Source organism: Carcharodon carcharias, chromosome 4 (assembly GCF_017639515.1).
Source record: "Carcharodon carcharias isolate sCarCar2 chromosome 4, sCarCar2.pri, whole genome shotgun sequence".
Lineage (NCBI taxonomy): Eukaryota > Metazoa > Chordata > Chondrichthyes > Lamniformes > Lamnidae > Carcharodon > Carcharodon carcharias.
In genome coordinates, this window is record NC_054470.1 from 25,519,637 (window position 1) to 25,543,903 (window position 24,267).

The 24,267-nt window shown below is 41.3% G+C and overlaps 1 protein-coding gene across 1 annotated transcript in view; it reads right to left on the minus strand.

The window, feature by feature from the left end:
* Window positions 1–24,267, minus strand: part of LOC121277385 (guanine nucleotide-binding protein subunit alpha-14) — a 185,687-nt gene that overhangs the window by 4,106 nt on the left and 157,314 nt on the right. Inside the window, exons 3-6 of the mRNA XM_041186792.1 lie at window positions 16,933–17,087; window positions 8,672–8,800; window positions 7,026–7,155; window positions 1,213–1,366 (exon numbers count right to left, since the gene is read on the minus strand). Of these exons, the coding sequence (XP_041042726.1) occupies window positions 1,213–1,366; window positions 7,026–7,155; window positions 8,672–8,800; window positions 16,933–17,087 (568 nt within the window). The remainder of the gene's footprint in view (window positions 1–1,212; window positions 1,367–7,025; window positions 7,156–8,671; window positions 8,801–16,932; window positions 17,088–24,267) is intronic.

A 24,267-nucleotide genomic window follows, 5' to 3' on the forward strand; every position in this document is an offset into this window, starting at 1 on the left:
TAAGGGTAGGGAGTGGAACCAGGTGATTTGCTCTTGCAGACAACCTGCTTGGACACGATGGGCCAAATAATTACACAACACAGCCATTCTACAATTCTCCATGGCCTTGCCCCTTCTCATCGTTAGAACTTCTTCAAGCACTACAAATCCTGCCCTCCTCACTCACCAAGATTGGCACTGATGAAAGTGGACTATAATGGAAGCTGGACATGGTGGAATTAATTCAGGAATACCCAATAAAATTATATTAAGAAGCTCTGTTAATAAAGTTTCATAACCCATTAAAAGGGGGAAAATTACTTGAGTTATTGATCCTAGGAATTATGGCCCGATTTTAACCAGGAGGCAAGTTCTGTGCAGGAGAACTATTGCGAGACCTGGAAAGAACAGGTTTTCCAAATGTCCTGCAAAACTTAATTGCTGGGCTATTTTAATTTTTTTCTGTGGGATTCTTACCCAAAGGGAGTCTGATTAACAGGCTAGAGGTCTTTTGGGAGGAAAGTCTGCTTTAATAAAGCCAAAGCTTGAGAACAGGTGGAGTGAAAAGATTGTGGTGGTGGGGGTGATTTATTGGGTAACTTGTGCTAGAAAATACTGCTGCTCCTCCTGGCCTACAGGTAAAGACACTTGCCTCATGGATTCAGCCCTTCTGGCCTTCTTTAAACTGCCAGGTTTCCCTGAGGTCTGGGAAACCCAGCCTGTAGCAACCTGTAGTTAAAAATAGAATGACTACTAACATAAAAGCAGGCAATCTGCCTTAAATAACCAACCCAATTTCCGTGAGCAAATTAGCCAACTGCCACTCATCTCAGCTCTGTTGATATCGGAAGTAGGTGGATTTGGCTCCCATTTCAGATTTTTTGCACTTTAACCTCTGACACAACCTCAACCCACCTGTTTTTGGGAGCTAAGGTACGGTTAGAAGCCTATTTACGTGAGATCAGGAAAATTACATGAATTTCTTACAAAAGAAACAAACTTCTAATGTATTACTGACTAGTTTGTGATCACGAACAGATAGAGATATGCAGCTTATGTACCTAAAAATGGGAATAAATATATACATTTACTATAATTTTGATAAACCACTATTTTCCAACAGAGACAAATTCATTCTTAAATTATTTTTAAGCCAGCACAAGACCCATTTATCCAGTATGAAAAGTTTTCAATTACTATTCTAAATGGATCAAATTACTATAAAACACTCACCATTATATTCTGGGAAATAATCAACTAGATGAGAATACATGATCTTTTCTTCCAGAAGATCCTTCTTGTTCAAGAAGAGAATGACTGAGGAGCTGTGAAACCAGGGATAGGTGATAATCGTCTTAAATAGTGCCTTGCTCTCCTCCATTCGATTCTAAAAACAAAAAATTAAACACATCTGCACTAAACAGATATAACAGGAGGATACAACAACAGATAGCTGAGAGGAAACTTTCCAAACTATTTTTTCTGCGGTATTCTGTTTCAGAGCATCCCAAAGATTTTGGAAAGTTAATTATGTATAAGGCCAGAACTCTGCCCAGTTTCCCTGATTACAAGTCAAAATGTTATACAGCAGCCTGTACAAGATGGTATTATTTTGGAAAAGCATTTTAATTGAGGAATTTTATTAATCAGATTTTCCCACCTTGGTAATTTGGGTAATGCACTCTGATCCTTCAGTTGTGAATTGATGTCAAAGTTTACTGAAAACTGATTTAAATATACCACAGCAAAAATATTGATGAATTAGAAGTGGCACAGCCAATGGCCAGTAAATGGATTTTGTTTATAGGCGATTAAATCAAAAAGAAATAAAACAAACAGACCGCCCAACATTGACCCAGATACCGGAAATGACAATGGCACAGCCAGCCCAAAAAAAATCTTCCTCACTGACATCTGGGGACTTGAGCCAAAATTGGGACAACTAACCCATAGACTAGTTGAGCAAAAGCTTGGCACAGCTATACACACCAAACCATACCCTACAGCCAATTTCCAGATCTCTCCACATCATCCTGGGGTATGTCCTGATACACTGGCAGAAAAGACCCACCAGAGGTGGTGAAGCGCAGCAATATCCAGTCTGGAAGGTGTTGTCCCGGGATTCCTCAACACTGAATCCTGATCCCATGAAATCTCATGCACCAGGCTGAAAATGGCCAAGGACAGCACGTACTGATTACCACCTTCTCACCTCCCACAGCCATTGAATCAGCACTTTTCCATGTTCCACGCCACTTGGAAGAAACACTAAGGGTAGCAAGGGTACAAATGGGTGGGAGACTTCAAATGCCAATCACCAAAAGTGGCTCAGTATCACAACTAATGACTGAGCTGACCGAGTCCTGAAGGACATATCTGCCAGGCTAGGCCTGCGGCAAGTAATGGGGGAACCAACAAGAGGGAAAAAACCTACTTGACCTCACCCTCACCAATCCACCTGTCGCAGATGCATCTGTCCATGACAGGATTCGGAGGAATAACCACTGCACAGTCCTTGTGGAGGCAAAGTCCTGTCTTCACATTGAGGATACCCTCCATCGTATTGTGTGGCACTACCAGTAGGCTAAATAGGATAGATTCCATGGGATAGATTTTGAACAGATCTAGCAACTCAAAACTGGGCCATGAGATGCTGTGAGCCAGCCAAAACAGCAGAACTGTATTCAACCACAATCTAACCTCATAGTATGGCATATCCCTCACTCTAGCACCACCACCACCACCATGTTAGGGGATCAACCCTGCTTCAATAAGGAATGCAGGAGAGCACGCCAGGAGCAGCTACAGGCACACCTAGAAAACAAGACCACATGCATGCCGAACAGAAGCAGCAAGTAATAGGCAGATCCCACAACCTACAGATCAGGTCAAAGCTCTGTGTCCCTGCCACATCCTGTCTTGAATGGTGGTGAACAATCAAACAACTAACCAGAGGCAGTGGCTCCACAAATATATCCACCTCCAATGATGGGGGGAACACAGCGGTGTAGAAGAAATCGCTGAAACATTTGCAACCAATTTCAGTCAGAAGTGCCAAATGGACAATCCATCCTGGCATCTTCCCAAGGTCCTCAGCATCACAGATGATGGTCTTCAACCGATTTGATTCATTAAATATATCAAGAAATGGCTGAAAGCACTGGATACTGCAAAAGCTATAGGCTCTGACAACATCCTGGCAATAGTACTAAAGATTTGTGTTCCAGAACTAGCTGTGTCTCTATCCAAGCTATTCCTCTACAGCTACAACAACACTTGCATCAATATGGAAAATTGCCCACATATGCCCTGTTCACAAAATTTGGCATTAACCACCCGATCAATCTACACTCAAATCAGCAATAAACAAATGGATGGTGTCATCCACAATGCTATCAAGCCGCACTTGCGTAGCAATAACCTGATATTGATGCTCAGTTTGGGTTCTGCCACTTGGTTGCTGACCTCATTACAGACTTGGTTCAAACATGGACAAAAGAGCTGAATTCCAGAGATGAAGGGGGAGTGACTGCATTTGATCGAGTGCGACATCAAGGAGCCCGAGCAAAATTGAAATCAATGAGAATCAGGGGGAAATCTCTCCACTGATTGGAGTCATACCTAGCAGAAAGGAAGATGGTTGTGGTTGTCAGAGCCCAATCATTACATTGCTTGGTTGCTTTCATAGATATCGCTGCAGGAGTTCCTCAAGGTAGTGTCCTAGACATCTTGAGCTGCTTCATCAATGACCTGCCCTCCATTAAAAGATCAGAAGTGGCAAAGTTCACTGATGATTGCACAGTGCTCAGTACTATTCGCAACTCCTCGTATACTGAATCTGTCCGTGTCCATATGCAGCAAGGCCGAGTCAACATTCAGGCTTGGGCTGATAAGTGGAATGTAACATTCATGCCACACAAATGCCAGGCAATGATCATCATCAAGAAGAGAGGAATTAACCATCTTCCTTTGACATCCAATGGCCTTAGCATCACTGAACCCCTCACCATCAATATCTATTGATGAGGTTAGCATTGACCAGAAACTGAACTGAGCAATTCATATAAATACTGTGGCTAGAAGAGCAGGTCAGAGGCTGGAAATTATCTGGTGAGTAACTCACATTCTGGCTCCCCAAAACCTGTCCACCATTAACAAGGCTCAAGTCAGGAATGTGATGGAATACTCTCCACTTGCCTGCATGAGTGCAGCTCCAACAACACAAGAAGTTCAACACCATCCAGGACAAAGCAGCCCACTTGATGAGCACCCTATTCACTGCTTTAAACTTTCACTCGCTCTATCATTAATGCACACCGGCAGTAGCATGAACGATCTACAGGATGGACTGCAACAAATTGCCAAGCATCCTTTGACAGCACCTTCCAAACCCATGACATCTATAACCTAGAAAGGCAAAGGCAGCTGATGCAGAAGGGCACCAATAATTGCAAGTTCTCCTCAAAGCCTAATGCCATCTTGATTTGGAACCAAATCATCTTTTCTCCACTGTCACAGGATCAAAATCCTGGAACTCTCTTCCTAATAGCATGGTGGATATGCCTACACCAATTGGGCTGTGGCAGTTTACCACCACCTTCTCAAAGGCAATTAGGGGTGGGAAACAAATGCTGGCCTTGATGGTAAATCTCACATCCCATGAAATAATAGACAGCCACCTTGATTTTGGAATCATAGAATGATTACAGCACAGAAAGGGGCCATTCACCCTCATTGTCTGCACCGCTCTCTGCAAGAGCTACTCTGCTAGACCTACTCCCCATCCTTTCCCCATAGCCCTGCAAACATTTTTTTATCTATAGGTGCTTACCCAATTCCCTTTCAATAGCCCAGATTGAGTCTACCTCTATAGTATTCTCAGACAGTAGATTCCAGATCCTAACCACTTGCTGCATAAAAAGGATTTCCCTTATCATTGGTTATCATACCAATCACCTTAAATCAGTCCTCAGGTTTTATATCTATCCACCAATGGAAACAGCTACTCTTGATCGACTCGGTTCAAAAATAAAATCATGGCCTGGATTTTTGCAGAGTCATGGGGGCCTTCCAAAATGGTGGACTGGAACCAGAAGTCCCAACCCCATTTTCGACAGATCCTATTTTTGCCGGGGATGGGGGCGGGACGAGACATGGCTCCCACATATGGGAAATCCAGACTCAGCAAGACCATTTCAAATGAACCCCATGCTCGCTGGAGTAAGGGCTGCCTTCTGTAGTATGGAAGCTATACATTTTTGGAGTAGTCGAAAATGTTCCTGAAAGGCAGTTAAGGTCTGTGGAAGAGTCAAGCTTTCAAGTTATTTTCATGGTTCGCCTTTTATAAATTGAAGAAAAAAAAACTGCCTGCCTGTGTCTGTGAAAGTTGATTAAAAAATTTGCTCTAGCAGTTTCAATAGCTATTTATTGACATAATCCCAAGTGCTATCACTGTAACATTATTAATGCTTGGTTGTTCTCCACAACCTATCATTATCATGCTGTGTCGGGTGATGAATCCACAGTTTGACAGTTCAAAGAGATAATTTGTCTTTGGTGTCTGGTTATGAATATAAGCCTGTTCATTTTGATAACAGACTGCGTACTTGAAGGGGTTAAATATTTTGAATGGGCTTTCATGCTTGGAGCTTTTTTGAGATAGTGAACTCCATAATAAATATTTAGGATCGTATTTTATCTCATCTCAGCCTGGCTCCTGAGATTTGCCCAAGGTGAGCTGCATGGAGGATGTAAGGGCAAAGGATGGTGGATGGGTTTTGAGTTGGCACTAAGTTGGCATTGGGGCTATAAGGGACCATGTGGATGGGTGGAAGTCATGGGTTGGCCTGGGGAGTGGGTGGGGGATGAAGGGGTGTGAGGGGTGAGGGCTGGAGGGCCTAATATTTTTTAAAAACTGGGACAAAGTCCCAGAGAACTGAGGCAGGCTTTTTAAACCGTCCGCCTCGACACTCAGCAGCCCCTGCGTCAATGTCCAACCTGCACCCAGGGGCAGGTTTAGCCCCATCCCTTATCACCCCCACCTCCCCGAGAAACAAAAATCCCGTTGTTTGGATCGCTTATTCCCCCAAGGTAGGTGCAGCAAGTCCAGAAATTTCCAGATTCACACTCCCTGACTTGGGAGTGAAAATCCAGGCCTATGTATGCTATTATTAATGTGAAACAGAATCAGAATCTACAATTTTTACATTGAAAGATGAACCAATTGATCACCAGCATCGTTTATTTCAAAAATTTGTTTCCATTAAGTTGCTTCAACTATAGATAAAATGTATCAGTCAGACTGCCAAGGCTTGCTGGCTGCTCCATTTCACCTATTTGGTTTTATTTTCATTTTCAATTGCTCATTTCATTTGAGTTTTCAGGTCAGTTGAAGTCTCAATTTTGAAATAACAACCACTAAATGATGTTCTTTGAAATTACTTTTCATGTAAACTAGAAAAGAGCTGCTAATTGTACACCAGTTAGTGAAACTCCACTCTAGGGCATCTTATAAATTTTTATTTTTGCATGGGATAACATAAACTTACTGCTTGCTCCCCAGGTCTTCAGTTGAAACCGAAATCTCTCACTATGCCTTTCACTCAGATCATTAGTGTAAAGTTAGTGTAGCTAAAGAACTAATTTACTTTCAGAACTTCCAGCATCATTTAAAAGTAAGAGTTTAATTCAGTAAATACATTGTAGTCTATATGCTGCTGCTTCCACAGCAGCGGTACCATCATTTTTAAGACTAAATGGCAATGGCATGAAAATGGGTATAAATTCAGGAAAATAGTATTCATTCTTCTTTTCCATTGGGAACAAATCTATGAAAAATGCCTTTCAACTGTTTCTGACAAGGCCAATGGCACAAAGATTCCAGAAAATGCAGACTAGCAGAACAGTTGGCGCAAGTCACCTACTTCATAAATTCCCCAACCTTTTGTGCCTTTAAGGTTTCTAAGTACGGCAGAAAATGGGGCAAGCTACCAGTAAAATCTAGGTCCTGAGACAATCTTATTATACCATTGCTGATAAACTATTACCTCATTATCGCACTCAGCCAGGACCTGATCATATTCACTTAGTGCAACTAGGAAAATGATTGAGGTGACATTCTCAAAACAATGAATCCACTTTCTTCGTTCAGACCTCTGACCTCCAACATCTACCATCCTACAAAGTAAAGCAAAACATATTTCAAAATTTGAAAAACATTTTCAAACAACATTAAAATGAATAGCTTTGAGTATTCTTAATGAAGTATGTAAAACAGAAATAGAATTTTACAGAAGTGGATTATTGATAATACAGTGCAGTCGGTGAAACTTTCAGGAATTTCTGTCATTTATTATTTTCAACATAGTATCAATCATGAAAATTATTATTCATAAATTCTTAATATGATCAACTGAATCATCCTGAATAGCACCAATCACAATCTATTTTTAAATCAAACTTTGCATCCAGTGTCGTGTGCAAGGTTAACTTTACTAGCATTGTAGAAAAAAAAATCTAATTTCTATAGTATTTTTTCCCCAACATGAACAGGCTGGCTGATTAAGCTGATCCATTGACATTGGAAATGTGGAAATCCGAAGCACTCAACTTCTGTTAGACATGAAGCACTAGCATTTGTTAAGAACAAAAAGCAACTTGCCAGTAGTTGCAGCTGGTGCCCTCATGCTGGAACACTACACATTCTACTTCATAGACACGTGACGAAACTCTGACCTACTGGCAAGGCTTGTCAAGATTTTTTTCAAGTTGAAGCATTTTTTAAAAAGCGACTTGAGAATATAAATAATTTATAATTAAACAGAGAATTGAAAAGTCATTCCCAGTACAAATTATTGATTCAACTGTTCCAACTAGGCCTCACCACAAAATGAAACCAGGAATCTTTTTGAAGAAGCAAGAAACTGAATTTATAATACCCAGGCAGGAAAACACACAACCACCTAAAAAGCTAGCTAGTTATACTGGTATCTCCAATAATAGGAGGCCTGATTTTTCTTTTTTTTTGATAAATGGGACTTCACTGACCTATTTGCATTGGTGGGGGTAATATTCAAGGAAGCTTATTCTCTTGGTGTTCAGAAAAGCTTCCAATAGTTCACGTAAAAAAATTGAGGCTTTTGGCTTTAAATATTAGGAATTTTTTAAATCTCAACACTTGAAGAGGACTGCTCTTACTTTCACACAGATTACTGCATTGTCATGACAAATTCCTGTATTTTTATCTTTAAGATGTTTTGGATTATAAATGTGGCTGTTTAGTTAGTGTTGATGCACATATTCATATGTAAAAATACAGTCATTGCAAGTACTTGTGGTAAAAATGTTCAAGGAGTAAATGATCAATTCAAATACTCACTTTGGGCCAAACATCAGCACCCAGGAGAGCTCAAAGTGGCTTGTTAGCAGCTGAATTTCAGTTTTCAGAGTGCCAAGTGATGTAGGACGCAGTATTAAATTTGAACCTCAGGTAAGTGCAGTAGTCAAATTAGTGCTATATATTTCCCAAATTATGAATGGGTGATGCAGAAGAGTCTCAGTTTTTGCGCAGAATGTACCGTAGAATACTCCCCTACACATGATGTTGTGTTTTTTGTTTGGCCTAAACTGGAATTACAATTCTTCACACATTAGGGAAAAAAAATCTACTGACCATTTTTAACTATTCAGTTACCTGAAGATTATGTTCTCCAAATCAAATGGATATTCAATGATTCCAGTTGTTGGTACTCTGACCCGCAGTATATCTTGCTGAGTTGGTATATATACTGGTGAACTAATGCGGTCTATATCACTAAGGTAGCTGCAAAATGCAAACACATCGATCAAAACAAGTTACAAAAACCTCCAAACAATTCCATGCATCGCTGTTTAAGAAAAGCAGAATTAAGGCAACAGTTGTCAAATCAAACATATGTAAAAGTTTCTCGTTAATCTGGTTGATAAAATCCCCACAGTATCTTAGAATTTTACTGCATAGAAAGAGGCCATTTGGCCAGTGCTGGCTCTCTGGTAGAACAATCCAAAGCTAATCGTACTGCCTTGCTCTCTCCTCATAGACTTAGGGACTCCCCCTTATTCTAATATTTAGACACTTTCCCCATAAAAGATGCAATGGGCTCAGCCTCAAACATTTTATAGCAGCAAAGTACTCCAAGTTCTGTTAAATCTCTGCATAAAAATCTGTTAACCTCTCCTTACTTGCAGTGACAATTTGAATTTGATGATCCCCATCAGGCTCCCCAGTCAGAGAAAATAGCTTTTCTCCATTTATTCTATCAAAACCCAATATAATTTTAAAAATGTCTATCAAATTTACTCAGCCTCCGTTCCAGTGGAAATAATCCTTATTTATCCTTATAACTACAATTTCCCATCAATATATTGATGAATCTATTCAGTATGTGCTCTCCTGGGCTATTTCCCTACATTCATATCAGCATGACATTGTGCGCAGTGTATCTAAGTTCAAATCAGTTATACAAATATAAATACAGAGAACAATAGAGAACCTAGCACTGACACTTTGTTTCCTCTTCATCAACTCACTTTCCATCCACGCTGCTACATTTTCTAATACACCATATGCCTCTGCTCCAAAGAAAATAATCTGAATATCTAATAACTACGGTTTTCTAACTCTGGCATCATCTGGTGAGTCTACACTGTATTTGCTTTCTATTGCTTTAATGCCTTATTATAATGGTTGTCCATAACAATCTTTCTGTCAATCTTAGCTAGATCATGGGAATGACACTGGGGATGAAAAGGGTGAGATCAAACTTGAGGTATGTGCCTTGTTTCCACAGGGGCACACCAGGTTGAGATTAGATTTAATCAAAGAATTTCAGCAACAATTTGGGTTTATGTAGCACTTTTAATGTCAGAAAAAACCAGGAGGGATTAACAAAATTTGACACCGAGGCATAAGGAGATATTAGGACACATGACTAAAAGCTTGGTCAAAAAGGTAGGTTTTAAGTTGGTACCGAGGTTTATGGAGAAATTCCAGAACTTTGGTTTTGGCAGTTGAAGGCATGGTCACCCATGGTGGAGTAATTAAAATTGGGGATGGGCAAGAGGCTAGAATTGGGGGAGTATAAATATTGGAGGGTTGTAGGCTACAGAGGAGGTTACAGAGATAGAATAGGGATCAATCAGATCAAGAGGCCATAGCAAGCATAGGGCATTTGGGTGAACTAAACTCCTAACAAGTTAAGATACAAACAGCAGAGTTTTGTCTAAGTTCAAGTTTATAGAGGGTGGAAGATTGGTGGCTAGCTAGGAGAGCACTGGAACAGTCAAGTCTAAGACATGGATGAATGTTTCAGCAGTAGATGAGCTGAGGAAGGGGTAGAGTTGGGCAATATTACAGAGTTGGAAGTAAGGGTTCTTTTTGATGGAGCAAATGTGTGGCTGGAAGTTCTTCTTGGGTCAAAGTCAAAAACAAATAGGTTCAGCCTCAGAGTGGCCAGAGAACGGGATGGAGTCAGTGACTAGGGAACTGGGTTTGCAGTGGGGACTAAAGACAATGGCTTTGGTCTTGTCAATATTTGGTTGGAAGAAATATCTGCTAATCCAGTGCTGGATGTTGGGAAGCAGAGTGGCAAATCAGAGACAGTGGGGGGTTCAAGAGAGGCAACAGTGAGGTGAAGCTGGGTGTCATCAGTATACAAGTGCAATTTGATGCGTTTTTGGATGATGTCACCAAGGGGCAACACTTTGGTGAGAAATAAGAGAGGGCCAGTGATAGATCCTAGGGGGACTCCTAAGGTAATGGTGCAGGAGCAGGAAGAGAAACCATTTGCAGGGGATTCTCTGGTTATGAAATAATTAAAATCATGAAGGCCATAAAAGAAAACAAGGCCAGTGGTAAATCATTTCTTTCAATTTATCAGTCCCTCTATTACATTTAAGCCTATTTTTCATGCCAGTTGGCCGTAAAATAGCTATAAGGCAAGCCTGCCAACTGGAGGCAGGCTCTCCCCAAAGATTTTTATGCATGGGGGCGGGACCACTGCCCCCAACATAAATTCCTGCCCAGACTTAACACTGAGTTCAACAACTTCAGACCACGAACTCTGTCCTCCATCCTCACTTCCTTTTTTATCCCCTTTCTTCAATATTTATTTTCATTTTTGAAATTTTTTTTATCCACATATTTTTATTTATTTTCATTTTTATTCATTATTTTATCCCCATCTTTCTTCCCACCACCGCCCCCTCCTCCATCCAAACACCACAATGGCCATCTGTCACTTGTTCATGTTGTTCTTTCCAGAGTACTTACCCTTGTCTTGCTATTATCACATTCTGCTTTCTAACCTCAGTGCCACCATCAACACCTCCTTTAGTCAGTATTATCATCATCAAAACCCCTTTGACCTTTTGTCCATGACATCTCTGGCAATCTCTCCTTGGCCTTCTATCCAGCTTCACCTGCTCCTCCTCCTCCTCCTCCTCCACCTCCACCACCACACTGCCCCCCCCCAAAAAAACAGTATAAACTTCATCGCGTTTTTACTTCTCTTTAGCTCTGAGTCATACGGACTTGAAATGTTGACTCTATCTTTCTCTCCACAGATGCTGTTGGACCTGCTGACCTTATCCGGCGTTTTCTGTTTTTGCTATAAATTCCTGCCCCACAAGTTATTAAGCCACCATTACAATACAGTCCCAGTTAGGAAAAATCTGTCGTTATCACTCAAATACAGAAATGGAAATTCTCTGAAATGGAAATTCCTCTAACAGTTGTAAACAGTTTCTTAAATTGGCACACGCTGCTTCTTTGTAAAAGCCGTCTTCTGTACGGTACAAAGTTTTGGTCATGTTGTGATAGTCCCATCTTTACATTGCAGTTGTGCCTTGACCCAGATTTATATAACCTCGGACTGACCTTTGGGGTGATTAATAATCAATAAATTGGTTATTTTTGCACTGCAGTGAATTTATGGACCCAGTGTCATTTTATTTGGCATTCCATCCTGGAACTACTTTTCACCCAAGAAACAAAAAAATCTTGCTAATAGATGCATCATCTTAATTTTAAATATATGTTAAATCTAAACAAATTTAGGCAAAATAAGTTGCGTCATCCCATGTTACAGCTAAGTACAACAGACAGAATTTGAATAATTTCTATTTCAGGTAAAATTTTGACGCCTGACTACATAAGTAGGATCTCAATTTATACATGACTCCAAAAACTGTTCTGACAAAAAAACATACTGATCTGAAACATTACTTCTTTCTCCACAGATGCTACCTTACCTGCTGAGTATTTCTAACATTTGACTTCTCAAGTTTGAACTCCTATTTCCTTAATCTATTTTCTCAATTTAATTTCAGGTTATATATAGAATTTAAGCAGGAAATAAACCAGAAATGCTAGAGAGAGAGTGAGATAAGAGCAGCAATAAATTAGATAAAAACTGCAATACATATCCATATATTCATAGAAGGAAAAGAACAACTCAATTGTTTCGCACGCTTAATATCTGCAGATGGAAGATATAACAAAGAAATAAGAGCAAGAATAACAATGGGAAAGGCTGCATTTGGAAAAAAGACTATGCTAACCAGAGAGCTGAATAAACAACTCAAGAAAGAGGAGTTGTGAGTGGAAGGAAGAATGAGCGAGGGGGAAGTGGGGGATGGAGGGAGCAAGGGGGAAGTGGGGGATGGAGGGAGCGAGGGGGAAGTGGGGGATGGAGGGAGCGAGGGGGAAGTGGGGGATGGAGGGAGCGAGGGGGAGGTGGGGGATGGAGGGAGCGAGGGGGAAGTGGGGGATGGAGGGAGCGAGGGGGATGTGGGGGATGGAGGGAGCGAGGGGGAAGTGGGGGATGGAGGGAGCGAGGGGGAAGTGGGGGATGGAGGGAGCGAGGGGGAAGTGGGGGATGGAGGGAGCGAGGGGGAAGTGGGGGATGGAGGGAGCGAGGAAAAGTGGGGGATGGAGGGAGTGAGGAAAAGTGGGGGATGGAGGGAGCGAGGAAAAGTGGGGGATGGAGGGAGCGAGGAAAAGTGGGGGATGGAGGGAGCGAGGAAAAGTGGGGGATGGAGGGAGCGAGGAAAAGTGGGGGATGGAGGGAGCGAGGAAAAGTGGGGGATGGAGGGAGCGAGGAAAAGTGGGGGATGGAGGGAGCGAGGAAAAGTGGGGGATGGAGGGAGCGAGGAAAAGTGGGGGATGGAGGGAGCGAGGAAAAGTGGGGGATGGAGGGAGCGAGGAAAAGTGGGGGATGGAGGGAGCGAGGAAAAGTGGGGGATGGAGGGAGCGAGGAAAAGTGGGGGATGGAGGGAGCGAGGAAAAGTGGGGGATGGAGGGAGCGAGGAAAAGTGGGGGATGGAGGGAGCGAGGAAAAGTGGGGGATGGAGGGAGCGAGGAAAAGTGGGGGACGGAGGGAGCGAGGAAAAGTGGGGGATGGAGGGAGCGAGGAAAAGTGGGGGATGAGGGGTGTGAGGATAATGGAGGATGAGGGGAGTGAGGAGAAGGGGAGGAGGGAAAGTGAAGAGACAATGGAAGAGAATAAAAAAGGAAAAAGAAAACGTGAAGAAAAAAGGAGGCAGGAGAGGAAAATAATAAAATGGTCTGTTTCCTGTCTCTGCCCCTTTGAACCTCGACATCGTCTCCTCTCCTGCCTTCTCTCTCCCGACCTAGATTTGGCCTCTCCTCTTCTCCACTCCTCCAATTATCACATCTTTATGTGGCATTTGATCAGATTAAATTGTGGCTGCTTTACCTGAAATAGTCACATATCTTATTTAATTCATTCTTGAGCCTGTTCCACTTCTATAAAAATATTCACAACAGGAGTAGGCTACTCAGCCCTTTGGACCTGCCCTGCCATTTAGTTTACCTCATGGTTGATATGTACTTGAATTCCACATCTCTTGATGAAAAAAAAAAATCTGTTTTTGAAGCTCAATTATTTAACGTCCACAACTTTTTTGAGAGGTTGTTCCTAATTCTCGGCATCATTTACGTGAAAATGTCTTTCTCAATTTTGTTCACAAATTGCCCTTCTGCAAGTTTGACCACCTTGCATTGAGTTTGAATCCAGCTCACATGTGTAGTAATCGTAGCACTAATCCCAGAGATGCTGCACTATAGATTCCTTTCAGCACGATTCCTCTAATAACCTCTAATTGGCCCAGATTTGCGGGTTTCCGGATCATCGGAGACTGGGCATACAACCCAAGATCCTCAGAAATCCTGAAGTGTTGACCTCCATGGGAATTGCCCAGGAAGTTTGAGCATCCGACAGGCAATTCCCCTGCTCCCCAGGTCCCTCCACCAAAGTCTCCAACTCTGATTTAGAGTCAGATGCTTTGGAGAGTTGTTCCGACATTCATAACTGAATGGTTACCCAGGAAATGTTAGACAGGGAAATCCTTGTCCAGGTAACTACAGAACTACAGAACTGATCCCCCACTCACTCACATCGCACCGCCGCCCCCCCCCCCCCCCCCCCCCCCCCCCCCCGACACCCCAACTAACTCCCTGACCACACTCCATGACCCCATGACTAACCCCAACTAACATCCCAACCTGACTACACCCCCAACCTGACCTAACCTGACTGCCACCCTACCCATCTCATGCGCCCACACTAACTGGATTCACTAAGGAAAGATCAATCTCAGTCTTGTTTGAATCCACTTGGGACTCCAAATAAACGGATTATCATCACAGGCAAGTCCATAAATCTCAGAATTCTTGATGGTTTTTTGTTCCAGTTACATACACATTCACCAACTATACCAAGTCATTTCTAAAGATAACACAACAGAAAAATTATACGCAGAAACATTACATTCATGAATTATTAATAGGAGAAAATGATGGTGAATTGTTAGCATTTTCATGATTAGGAAACAAAGCAAAAAGATTTTAGTTTATATAAACTGCAACATTTGATGCCAATCTACAAGTGCATGAATTTAGAACTTGAGTTGGAAAGTTTTAAAATCAGCCACAACCTCAAAAGTTGGCAAAATATTAGTTTGTCACATTGAGCTTCTCAGGACAATACTGAAAGGAATAAAAAAAAACAGTGAAGCAGTTGGACCAGATGAGATACCAGCGAAAGTACGGACCTCCCTAGGTCAGGGGTCCAGGTCCTGAACAAGCTACTCAATTGTGTTATGCTAAGAGAGAAAATCCAATGGGCATGGAAGCAAAGGGAGACATTCAAGATTGCAAAAACTAGAGGAATTAAGCTCCTATCACATACCTTCAAGAGGGAGTCATGGTTTACACACTGAGAAAAATAATAAAAAATCCATGAAGGTCAGTTCACAATCATTTTAGTTTTAAGACAAGGGATGAAGAAATATCATTGAAGCCAATGCAAACTGAAGATCATGTTCATCGATCTAGAGAAAGCTTATAACTAGGTGCCTAGGGACAAGGTCTGGAGATGTGCTACAATTTGTGGAGCCCCTGAGGAGTATGCATGACTGTTACAGGACTTGTACAAGGAGTGCCAGACAAGAGTAAGAAGCAGAGTGGGGGAGAACAAGAGTTTCGAAGCCAAAGTTGGATTAAACCAAAGATTGGCACTGAGCCCCATCCTCTTCCTAATTTTCATAGATGTTCAAATTGAACAAGTGAGGTGGCTAGTGCCATGTCAATGGTGTTTGCAGATGACATTAAGCTATGTGGTGGGGATGATGAGAAAATGACTGAGTATCTGGCGAACTGGAGAAAAGCACTGGAAGACAGGGTTGTGAAAATCAGTAGGCCAAAGGCCAACCTGTGGACTGTCAGTTTGAGCCTAGGTAAATCATTAAGAGCAAAGTGTAAAGATTATGGATAAAGACTTGGAAAAAGTTAGTAATTTCAATTGCCCGAGGGCAGTAGTGGTAGAAGGTGGAAATACAAAAATGGAAATTAAACAACAGGTTGGCTCTGGTTGGAAGAATTGGAAAAGGTGCAGTGAAGAGGTGCGTGACAGAAAAGTATCACTGAACCTGAAAGGACAAATCAACATGATAGTTGTGAGATCAGCCTTGTCATATAGTGCAGAAAATTGGGCAACATCAAGAAGAGAGGAACAACAACTGGATACTAATGAGACACAGATGCTGAGATGGATATGTGGAGTAACGAGAAAGGACAACATCAGGAACCCAGCACATTAGGGCGTCAGTGAAGATTGTGAAAGCATCAAAGAAAGTAGCCAAGAAGAGACTGCTAGGAGGAAGGAGAAGAGTTAAGCCTAAGAACAATTAGAAAGATGTGGTTATGAGAGACTTAAACAGAGTGGGATCGGAAGACAAATGAGTGACTGATAGGAGAAAATGGAGAAGGGTTTCAACAATGTGGCGAAACCAAGTAAAATGGAAAAAGGCGGGACGATGATGTGATGAAGGAAGGCAACGACAGAAGATGATGATGGAAGGAGATTGAACATATCAGACTCATGTCACCACCTATTATTTATATTACATCCATGCTACAGGAATTTCAAGGAATAGTTTTCTGCATTTGTGCCAGGAATCATCACATAGCGAACTGATTTTTTTCCCCCCATGCCTGTTTTAGACTGGTGGTGCAGGGTACATTACAGAGAAGAATTTAAGGGGAAGCTGTGTTAAAATAAAAACTTCATAATCCTTTATATAAAAACACCCTTGGCAATGTGCAAGATTGAAGTAATGTTTCAGTTTTCTTGGTAAGTTTTAGCTTCTTGAATAGAGTTGAGAGGATATGATACCCACTCAAGATTGTCTTTGGAGTTCAGGAATGCAGGAAAAATGAAAAGAATGCACTTCTTATACACAAGCCCCAATCCCCAAAAGCCCGAACATAAAAAAAATCTTCTTCAGCTTTTTGCTACTTTCTCAACTCTTTGCTAAATGTTAACTGAGGGATGAAAGATGGGGGAGTGTATGAATCTTAAGGGTGATAATTTAGAACTTAAATTTCATACTTACTATTTGGCAGAATCAGACAGCTGATACTCTCGACGTCTGTCATAGCACTCCTGGATCCCAGGATCATTCCATAATTTCTTAATTGCTTCAACATAAGTTTTATCAAATGCGATGACTTTATCCACCTCTACTTCTCTGACCATATTTGCATTTTCCTATTTAAAATAATTTAGCATATTTAAGAATTTTGTCATACCTATATTGAAATCATAAACTGAAAAGAAGGAAACATCTAATTATACATCTTATACAGGTGCCTTAATGGAAACCTATCCGGTAAGCATAAATTCTGTTTGTCTGATCATTGCTTTTAAAGGAACACAGTAGAAAGTGTGGTTAAGAGTCATTGTTGAGCACGTTTCTTTTAAACAACTATTACCACTACTGGAATAGCTTATCAATACATAAGTACGCCCTTAGTATGACAATATATTAATTTAGATCGGATGAAGGTCTGGCCAAGAACATTTTATATTTTAATTCATTTTATATGAAGGATTCCAGCAGTCTTAAACACTCTAATTTTGAAAGATTTCCTATAATATTTCTGAAAAGAGACAAATGTTGCCAGAGCTCTCTTTTCAGCAATATTCATTTTCCACCATGTTACTTTGTGACGTAATGTTCTCCAAGATGCGAGGCATGTTGTGTATGAAGAAAATAGCAAAAATATTACAGGTCTGTTTTTCATGGTGATCTTTACATTAGATTTTGGCAAAGTGATCCTCCAAATTCTCTTCAAAACCTCACGACTATGGTCTTCTCAGCTCAAGCTTAGCCTCCACTGCATTCTCCAAGCTAACCACTGGCTTTCACTACGAAGGTTTCTGTAGCTTTCTTGCTCTAGCTAGGGAAATCTTCCAGCTGCTTTTTCCCTCGCAAAACCCAAACTGAGCTCGAGTCCCACCCGCATCCTACACCGTGGATAATAAAGTTAATATTTTCTTTCCCTGTTTAAAGTGCAGGCCTGACTAACAATCGTCTCCTCTTGGCCCAATCCAATGAGATACAGTCTACAACAAAACGGAATGCCTGCTTTCTGAGCAAATGCCCAGAAAATTTAAACAAAAGAATTACCCAAGGGCCCATCCCTATGACAATGTGGCATGCTTTGGATCTCCTAAAACCAAAAATGTAAATGGAATTATTTTTACCTTCAACACAACCCTCTGATTTAGTCACCCAAATTAATAAAACTCTATTAGTATTATAAATTGTGAGCCCCTCTCCCAGAATTGTTGGCCCTGTTAAAGAATTCTCTTGCTTACAATCTGTTTTCAATGTCTTTTCACCTAAGGAATACATGAACAATTTAAATGTTTTATTAAAATGAGGGTAGACCTCCTGGGTCCAGTACAACTCCAGAGTTGTATCATCCATTGTTCACACCTCTACCTCTGACCTTGTAAGATAAACAAAGCTTTTTAAATTTGCATTTACTCCAGGATTGTTCATCAGTTTCTCAATCAGATATTCCTATTTGCCTCACATTTAAAATGTTAATTCCTAAAACTAGTAGTTATATTCTTAAAACAGATGAATTATGAACTAGATATTCACAACACAATAGATAATAAAACAAAAAAAAAATCATTCTGGACATCAGCAGTTCAGGGGCTGGATTTTACAGGCCGCCAGCACGTGGGAATGCAGGCATGCGGACCTGTAAAATAGGACACCGTGCCATCAACTGCATGTCCGGCTCCTGCCCCCACCCACCCCACCATGATTTTATGAGTGATGGGACTGGCTGACAAAGGGGGTGGGCATGTTAGACAGGGCAGGGGGAGGGTGGATGCCGGGAGGGAAAAGAGATCGACACCAGGGGCTCGGACAGGAGCCAATCCCTACCTCTCCCAATTTCACTGGCCAGTAGCCCTCAGGGTCAAACCTGCCAGGCTGCATGTTGGGCGCAGGCCTCTCCCACTACCTTTTAAACTGGAACAGTGACGAGATGAGGCCCAGAGTTTATAAAGGGTTATGGAGAAGTTAGGTAAATGGGCAAAAATTTGGCAAATGGCAAATGTGGGAAAATGTGAGGTTATCCACTTTGGTCAGAAGCATAGAAAAGTTTATTATTTAAATGGAGAGACACTGCAGAATGCTGTGGTGCAGAGGGATTTGGGTGCCCTTGTAAATGAATTGTGGGAAGTTACCTTGCAGGTACAGTAAGTAATTAGGAAGACTAATGGGTTGGAGTTTATTGCAAGAGGGATGAAGCATAAAAGTAGGGAAGTCTTACTACAATACAGCGCATTGAGTGGGACCACACCTAGAGTACTGTATACTGAGCTTTAGTCTCCTTATTTAGAAGAGGATATGCTTGCGTTTCAGATAAAGTGAGGGCAGCCAGGAAAGTGAAGTTGAGGCCACATCAGATCAGCCATGATCCTATCGCCAGTGGAACAGGATCAAGGGACCAAAGGGCCTGCTCCTGTTCCTCCTCAGGTACAGACTAAATACATTGTCACTGGAGGCAAAGAAAGAGCATCCAAAGTTAGAGCTCCCTGAATGATTGAAGACGTGGAGAATAAAACGAAATAGAAAAAAGAAGCCTGTGATAAATGCCAGACTCATCATTCAGCAGAGAACCAAGCTAAATATGATCATTACAGGGGAGAGTGAAAAACGAAGTAAGGAGGGCAATGGGAGTGTGTGAAAATAAATTAGCGGGGTGAATTTTTACAGGTCCCCGCTAGCGGGGCTTTTCCCCCAGCCCTCCCCCAACTATCCACAATTGTATGAGGAGCAGACAAGGCCGCGGGCAACCCATCCACCTGCCCTCTTTCCAGCTGAGGCTTTAAGTGGCCAATAACTAGACCAATGAGAGTCCACCCCCACCACCAAGTGCTCCCTCCTCCCCTGGCCTCTCAGTCAGGGCTCCCAACTCTCTCTCTCTCCCCCAGCCCACTCCATCCAACCCCCATTCCCTCCCCTCCCATCCCTACTGCAACAGCCTCCACATTTACCTCTATCCTGGCTCCAGCACTTAGCCTGTCGTCTCATCAGTGGCCCGACCCCCTATTAAATTCTGCCCCATGTGGCCTAATGGTCCGTAACTAGAGGATTTAAGTAATTGGCAAATGAACCACAGGGCAGATGAAGAGTTTTTTTTTTTAAACGTAGCAAGATGTTATGATCTGGAATTAACTGCTTGAAGTGGCAGTGAAGCAGATTGAATAATGACTTTCAAAAGGCGAAAACATACAAGGTTATGACGAACAGGCAGGGGACTGGGACTAATCAGACAGCTCTGTCTCTTTCAGACAGCTGGCACAGGCATGAAGGGCCGAATTGCTGCCTTCTGTGCTTTATCATTCGAAGGTTTGCTAGGCTGATTCCGCAGATGAAGATGTTGTCTTTTGAGAAAAGGTCGAGCAGGTTAGGTCATGTTCACTGGAGTTTAGAGGAATGAGAGGTGAACTTATTGAAACATAAGATTCGAAAGGGCTTGACAGGTTAGATGCTGAGAGGGTATTCCTCCTCGTGGGGGAATCTAGAACAAGCGGTTTAGAAGTAAGGGATATCCCATTTAGGATGGAAATAAGGAGGAATTTCTTATCTCAGGAGTCATCAGTCTTTGGAATTCTCTTGCACAGAAAGCAGTAGAGGCTGGGTTATTGAATACAGTCAAGGCTGAAGTAGACACATTTTTGATCAACAAGTAAGTTGTGAGTAATGGAGGGTTGCAGGAAAGTGGAGTTAAAAACACAATCAGATCAGCAATTACCTCATTGGACATTGGAGCAGACTCAAAAGGCTGAATGACCTACTCTTGGCTCTCATTTCTTATCTTATGTTCTTTCCTTCTTTAAGATACTCGTTAAAACTTGCATCCTTGACCAAACTTTTGGTCAACTGCTCCAATATATCCTTATGCAGCTCGGTGTCATACCTTGTTTTGTAATGCTCCAGTGAAGTGCCATGGGACATTTTATTACATTAAAATTGCAAGTCGTTGTTGCAGTGGGTCAGTTTAAAAAGTCATGTAACATGCATACTTCACTTCAGTATTAATTTATACTATTTAATATTTACACATCACATTGCACAAGATCTGAGAATCAAAATAAGAGTTTGAATCACAGCTATATGGTTGCAGGCTGTGCAGTTATGAAATATTTTCTCTCAATGATGCTACTTATTTTATAATGCTCAACAAGGTAATTTGTGCTAATACTGACACACTGGATTTGAGTAAATTATTAACTATTTTCACTGGTTGATGAGCCAGTAACCAGAGGACACAGATTTAAAGTAATTAACAAAAGAACCAGAGGTAACAAGGATTTTTTTTATTGTGGTGATCTGGAATGCGCTGCCTGAAAAGCTGTTGGAAACAGATTTGGCAATAATGTCTAATTCCCTTTTGAAAATTTATTGCAAAAAGCAACACATTTAGAGCTATGCAGAGTAAGCACAATGGGCCAAATGCATGAAGAGTGTGGTGGAGGCAGGCTCAACCAAGGCATTCAAAAGGGAATTGGACTGTTATCTGAAAAGGAAGAACGTGCAGGGTGACAGGGGAGAAGGCGGGGCAATGGCAATAAGGGAATTGCTCATTCGGAGAGCTGGTGCAGACAGGATGGGCCAAATGATCACCTTCTGCACTCTAACAATTCTGTGATTCTGAAATGGCTTCCCACTGTGCTGTACCATTCCATGTCTGAGTATTTTTATTATCAGCTTTCCCATTCGAACTACAGCAGGAGGAGGGTGACACGAGATGTATATTTACTCTTTATTTAACCTTTGTTTTCCACATGTCTGCAAGCTTAGAAATAATCTCAAAATTAATTAGATCCAGTAAATTAAGAATTGGCTTACTCTTTGCTGCCTAATTACAAAGGTTGAGCTCAGCACAATCCCTCTGAAATCTTTCTTTATAAGAAACCTGAAACATGCATCCTGAATCATTTTTCATTGCAGCACTACCTAAAAAGCCTATTAAAAGACCTTTAAAAGTACACAGGTTGATCATTTTGCATCATTAAAATACCATTGTTGCGACTGAAATAAAGGTCAGGTTAAGATGCGTGAGCTATTTAAAATGTGAAATCATCAAGGTGAAACCTTGAGAACAACAATGTTACCTTTATAAACAATGGGGAAATTTACCAGAACAAAAAGGAATAATACAGGAGAAATAATCAAATAAGGACAAAGACATTTTATTAAAATATTGTGGCATCAATTGAAATTAATTGACATGGTGAAGGAGAGGGGAGAGGAGATAACTAGATCATATACAAAATCGATCACGGGGTACATGGCATTTTGGACACAGGGCTGTAGACACAGTAATCCTGAGAAGCATACAGGTACAGGAGCTCAAGCAAAGGAAAAGTGACATTGGATGACCATAAGGGCCAGAGGAGGTGAAGCTCTCTGGGGCATCTCCAGCTCCTTTTTCGTAATTGCATGTTCATGCACCTAAATAGGGTTTCAATCCTGAGGAAATTCACCTTCACATGTGTCTTGGGCAACATGGAGGTAGATTAAGTTGATCCCCGCAAAAGAGAGGTAAGCCACAGGAGAACTACTCCCATTAGAAATTTATAATGAGTAAATTCAAGACAGAAAACCAATGACAAATACACAAGATCAAACCACCTTCCTCCTGAAGGGATAAGAAGAGTAAGCGAGAACAGGAGAGTTATTTAAATTCAAGGCTTCAATCAATCCAATATAAAATGGGAAATAACCAAGTGGCTTAGAATCAGAATTGACCAATGACTGCTTCTATTATTCTGTATAAGAGAACTGAGGAGCATATATCTTATTTAAATATTTTTTGAATAAAACTAAAACAATAATGAGACTCCACACTTCTAAATTAATTTTCAATTCAGTGGTTGTTTGCCGGTAATTAAGATTTATTACATCACTAAAATGCAGTTATGCATGAACGAACAAGCTCTAACTTATTTGGCATGCTTAGTGGTTATCACGTAAGTACCACAAATTCGCATCCTCCCAACACCATCTGAATGCTGAGTCTCTCTGGAGTAGAACTTTTGGGGAGCAGCGTAAATATGGACTGCAACTTTCTTTTTCCCACATTTAATTGTCCATGTGCAGTTGTCAGAAACTGCTGTCTGATTTACACTTTATCAGTAAGCTCTAATAGCCTCACCATTATTTTTTACTTGAATTCCAGGTCATTGGGTACTTGGAACTTGCAAAAGACACTTGATAAAAGTACCACATAAAAGAATATTCATTAAGCCTAAAGCTGTATGCGTTCAAGGCAGTACTTCGGTATGGATTAAAAAAAAACTGACTGAAGGCTAGAAAACAGTAGGTTGAGGTATGCAGGGGTGATACCAGAGCTCAGGGTTGGGACCGCTAGTGTTACATCACTGCTTTGGATTTGGAAACCCAATCCATGCTGGCTAAGTTTGCAGATGATACCAGACTAGAAGCAACACTGGAATTAATAGAGGTTACTCATAAAGCTGAAGAAACATGAATGGGTCAATCAGTGGCAGATGAAATTAAATGCAGACAGGTGGAAAGAAAAAATGGGCAACATGCATACTTCATGAATAGTGAAGAGTAAAGTTAGGATAAAATTGAAAGAGACCGAGGAGTCATGATGGACTCAATGCTCAGCAATTCAACCTACACAGAACAGCAATTAACAAAGTGGACAGAATGTTAAAATATATAGATAAAACAATAAAGTGTAAGGTACGGGAATCGTGATAAAATCGTACACAGTGTTCTAGTCTACTGCATCCAGCTCTGGTCACAGAAACAAGAAGGACACTTGGAAGCCCTTGTGAATGGAAAGTTGGCTCAAGTGGTGTTCCACAGGGCTCGGTGTTGGGACCCTTGCTGTTTGTGTTATGTATTAACAATTTGGACTTGAACTTGGGGGGCACGATTGGGAAATTTGTAGATGACACAAAGATTGCCCGAGTAGTGGATAGTGTAGAGGATAGCCATAATCTCCAAAACGATATAGATGGGTTGGTGGAGTGGGCGGTAAAGTGGCAGATGGATTTTAACATAGAGAAGTGTGAGGTCAGACATTTAGGGAAGTCAAACAGTTACAAGGATTACACAATAAATGGGAATATACTAAGGGGGGTAGATGAAGGTAGGTGTAGGGGGGACATGAGAGATCTTGGCATACAAGTACACAGGTCCCTGAAGGCAGCAGTTCAAGTCGACAAGGTTGTAAAGAAGGCATATGGAATGCTCTCCTTCATTGGCAGAGGTATAGAATAGAAAAGTAAGGATATAATGTTGGAATTGTATAAAACACTGGTGAGATCACAACTGGAGTATTGTGTGCAGTTCTGGTCACTACGTTACAGGAAGGACGTA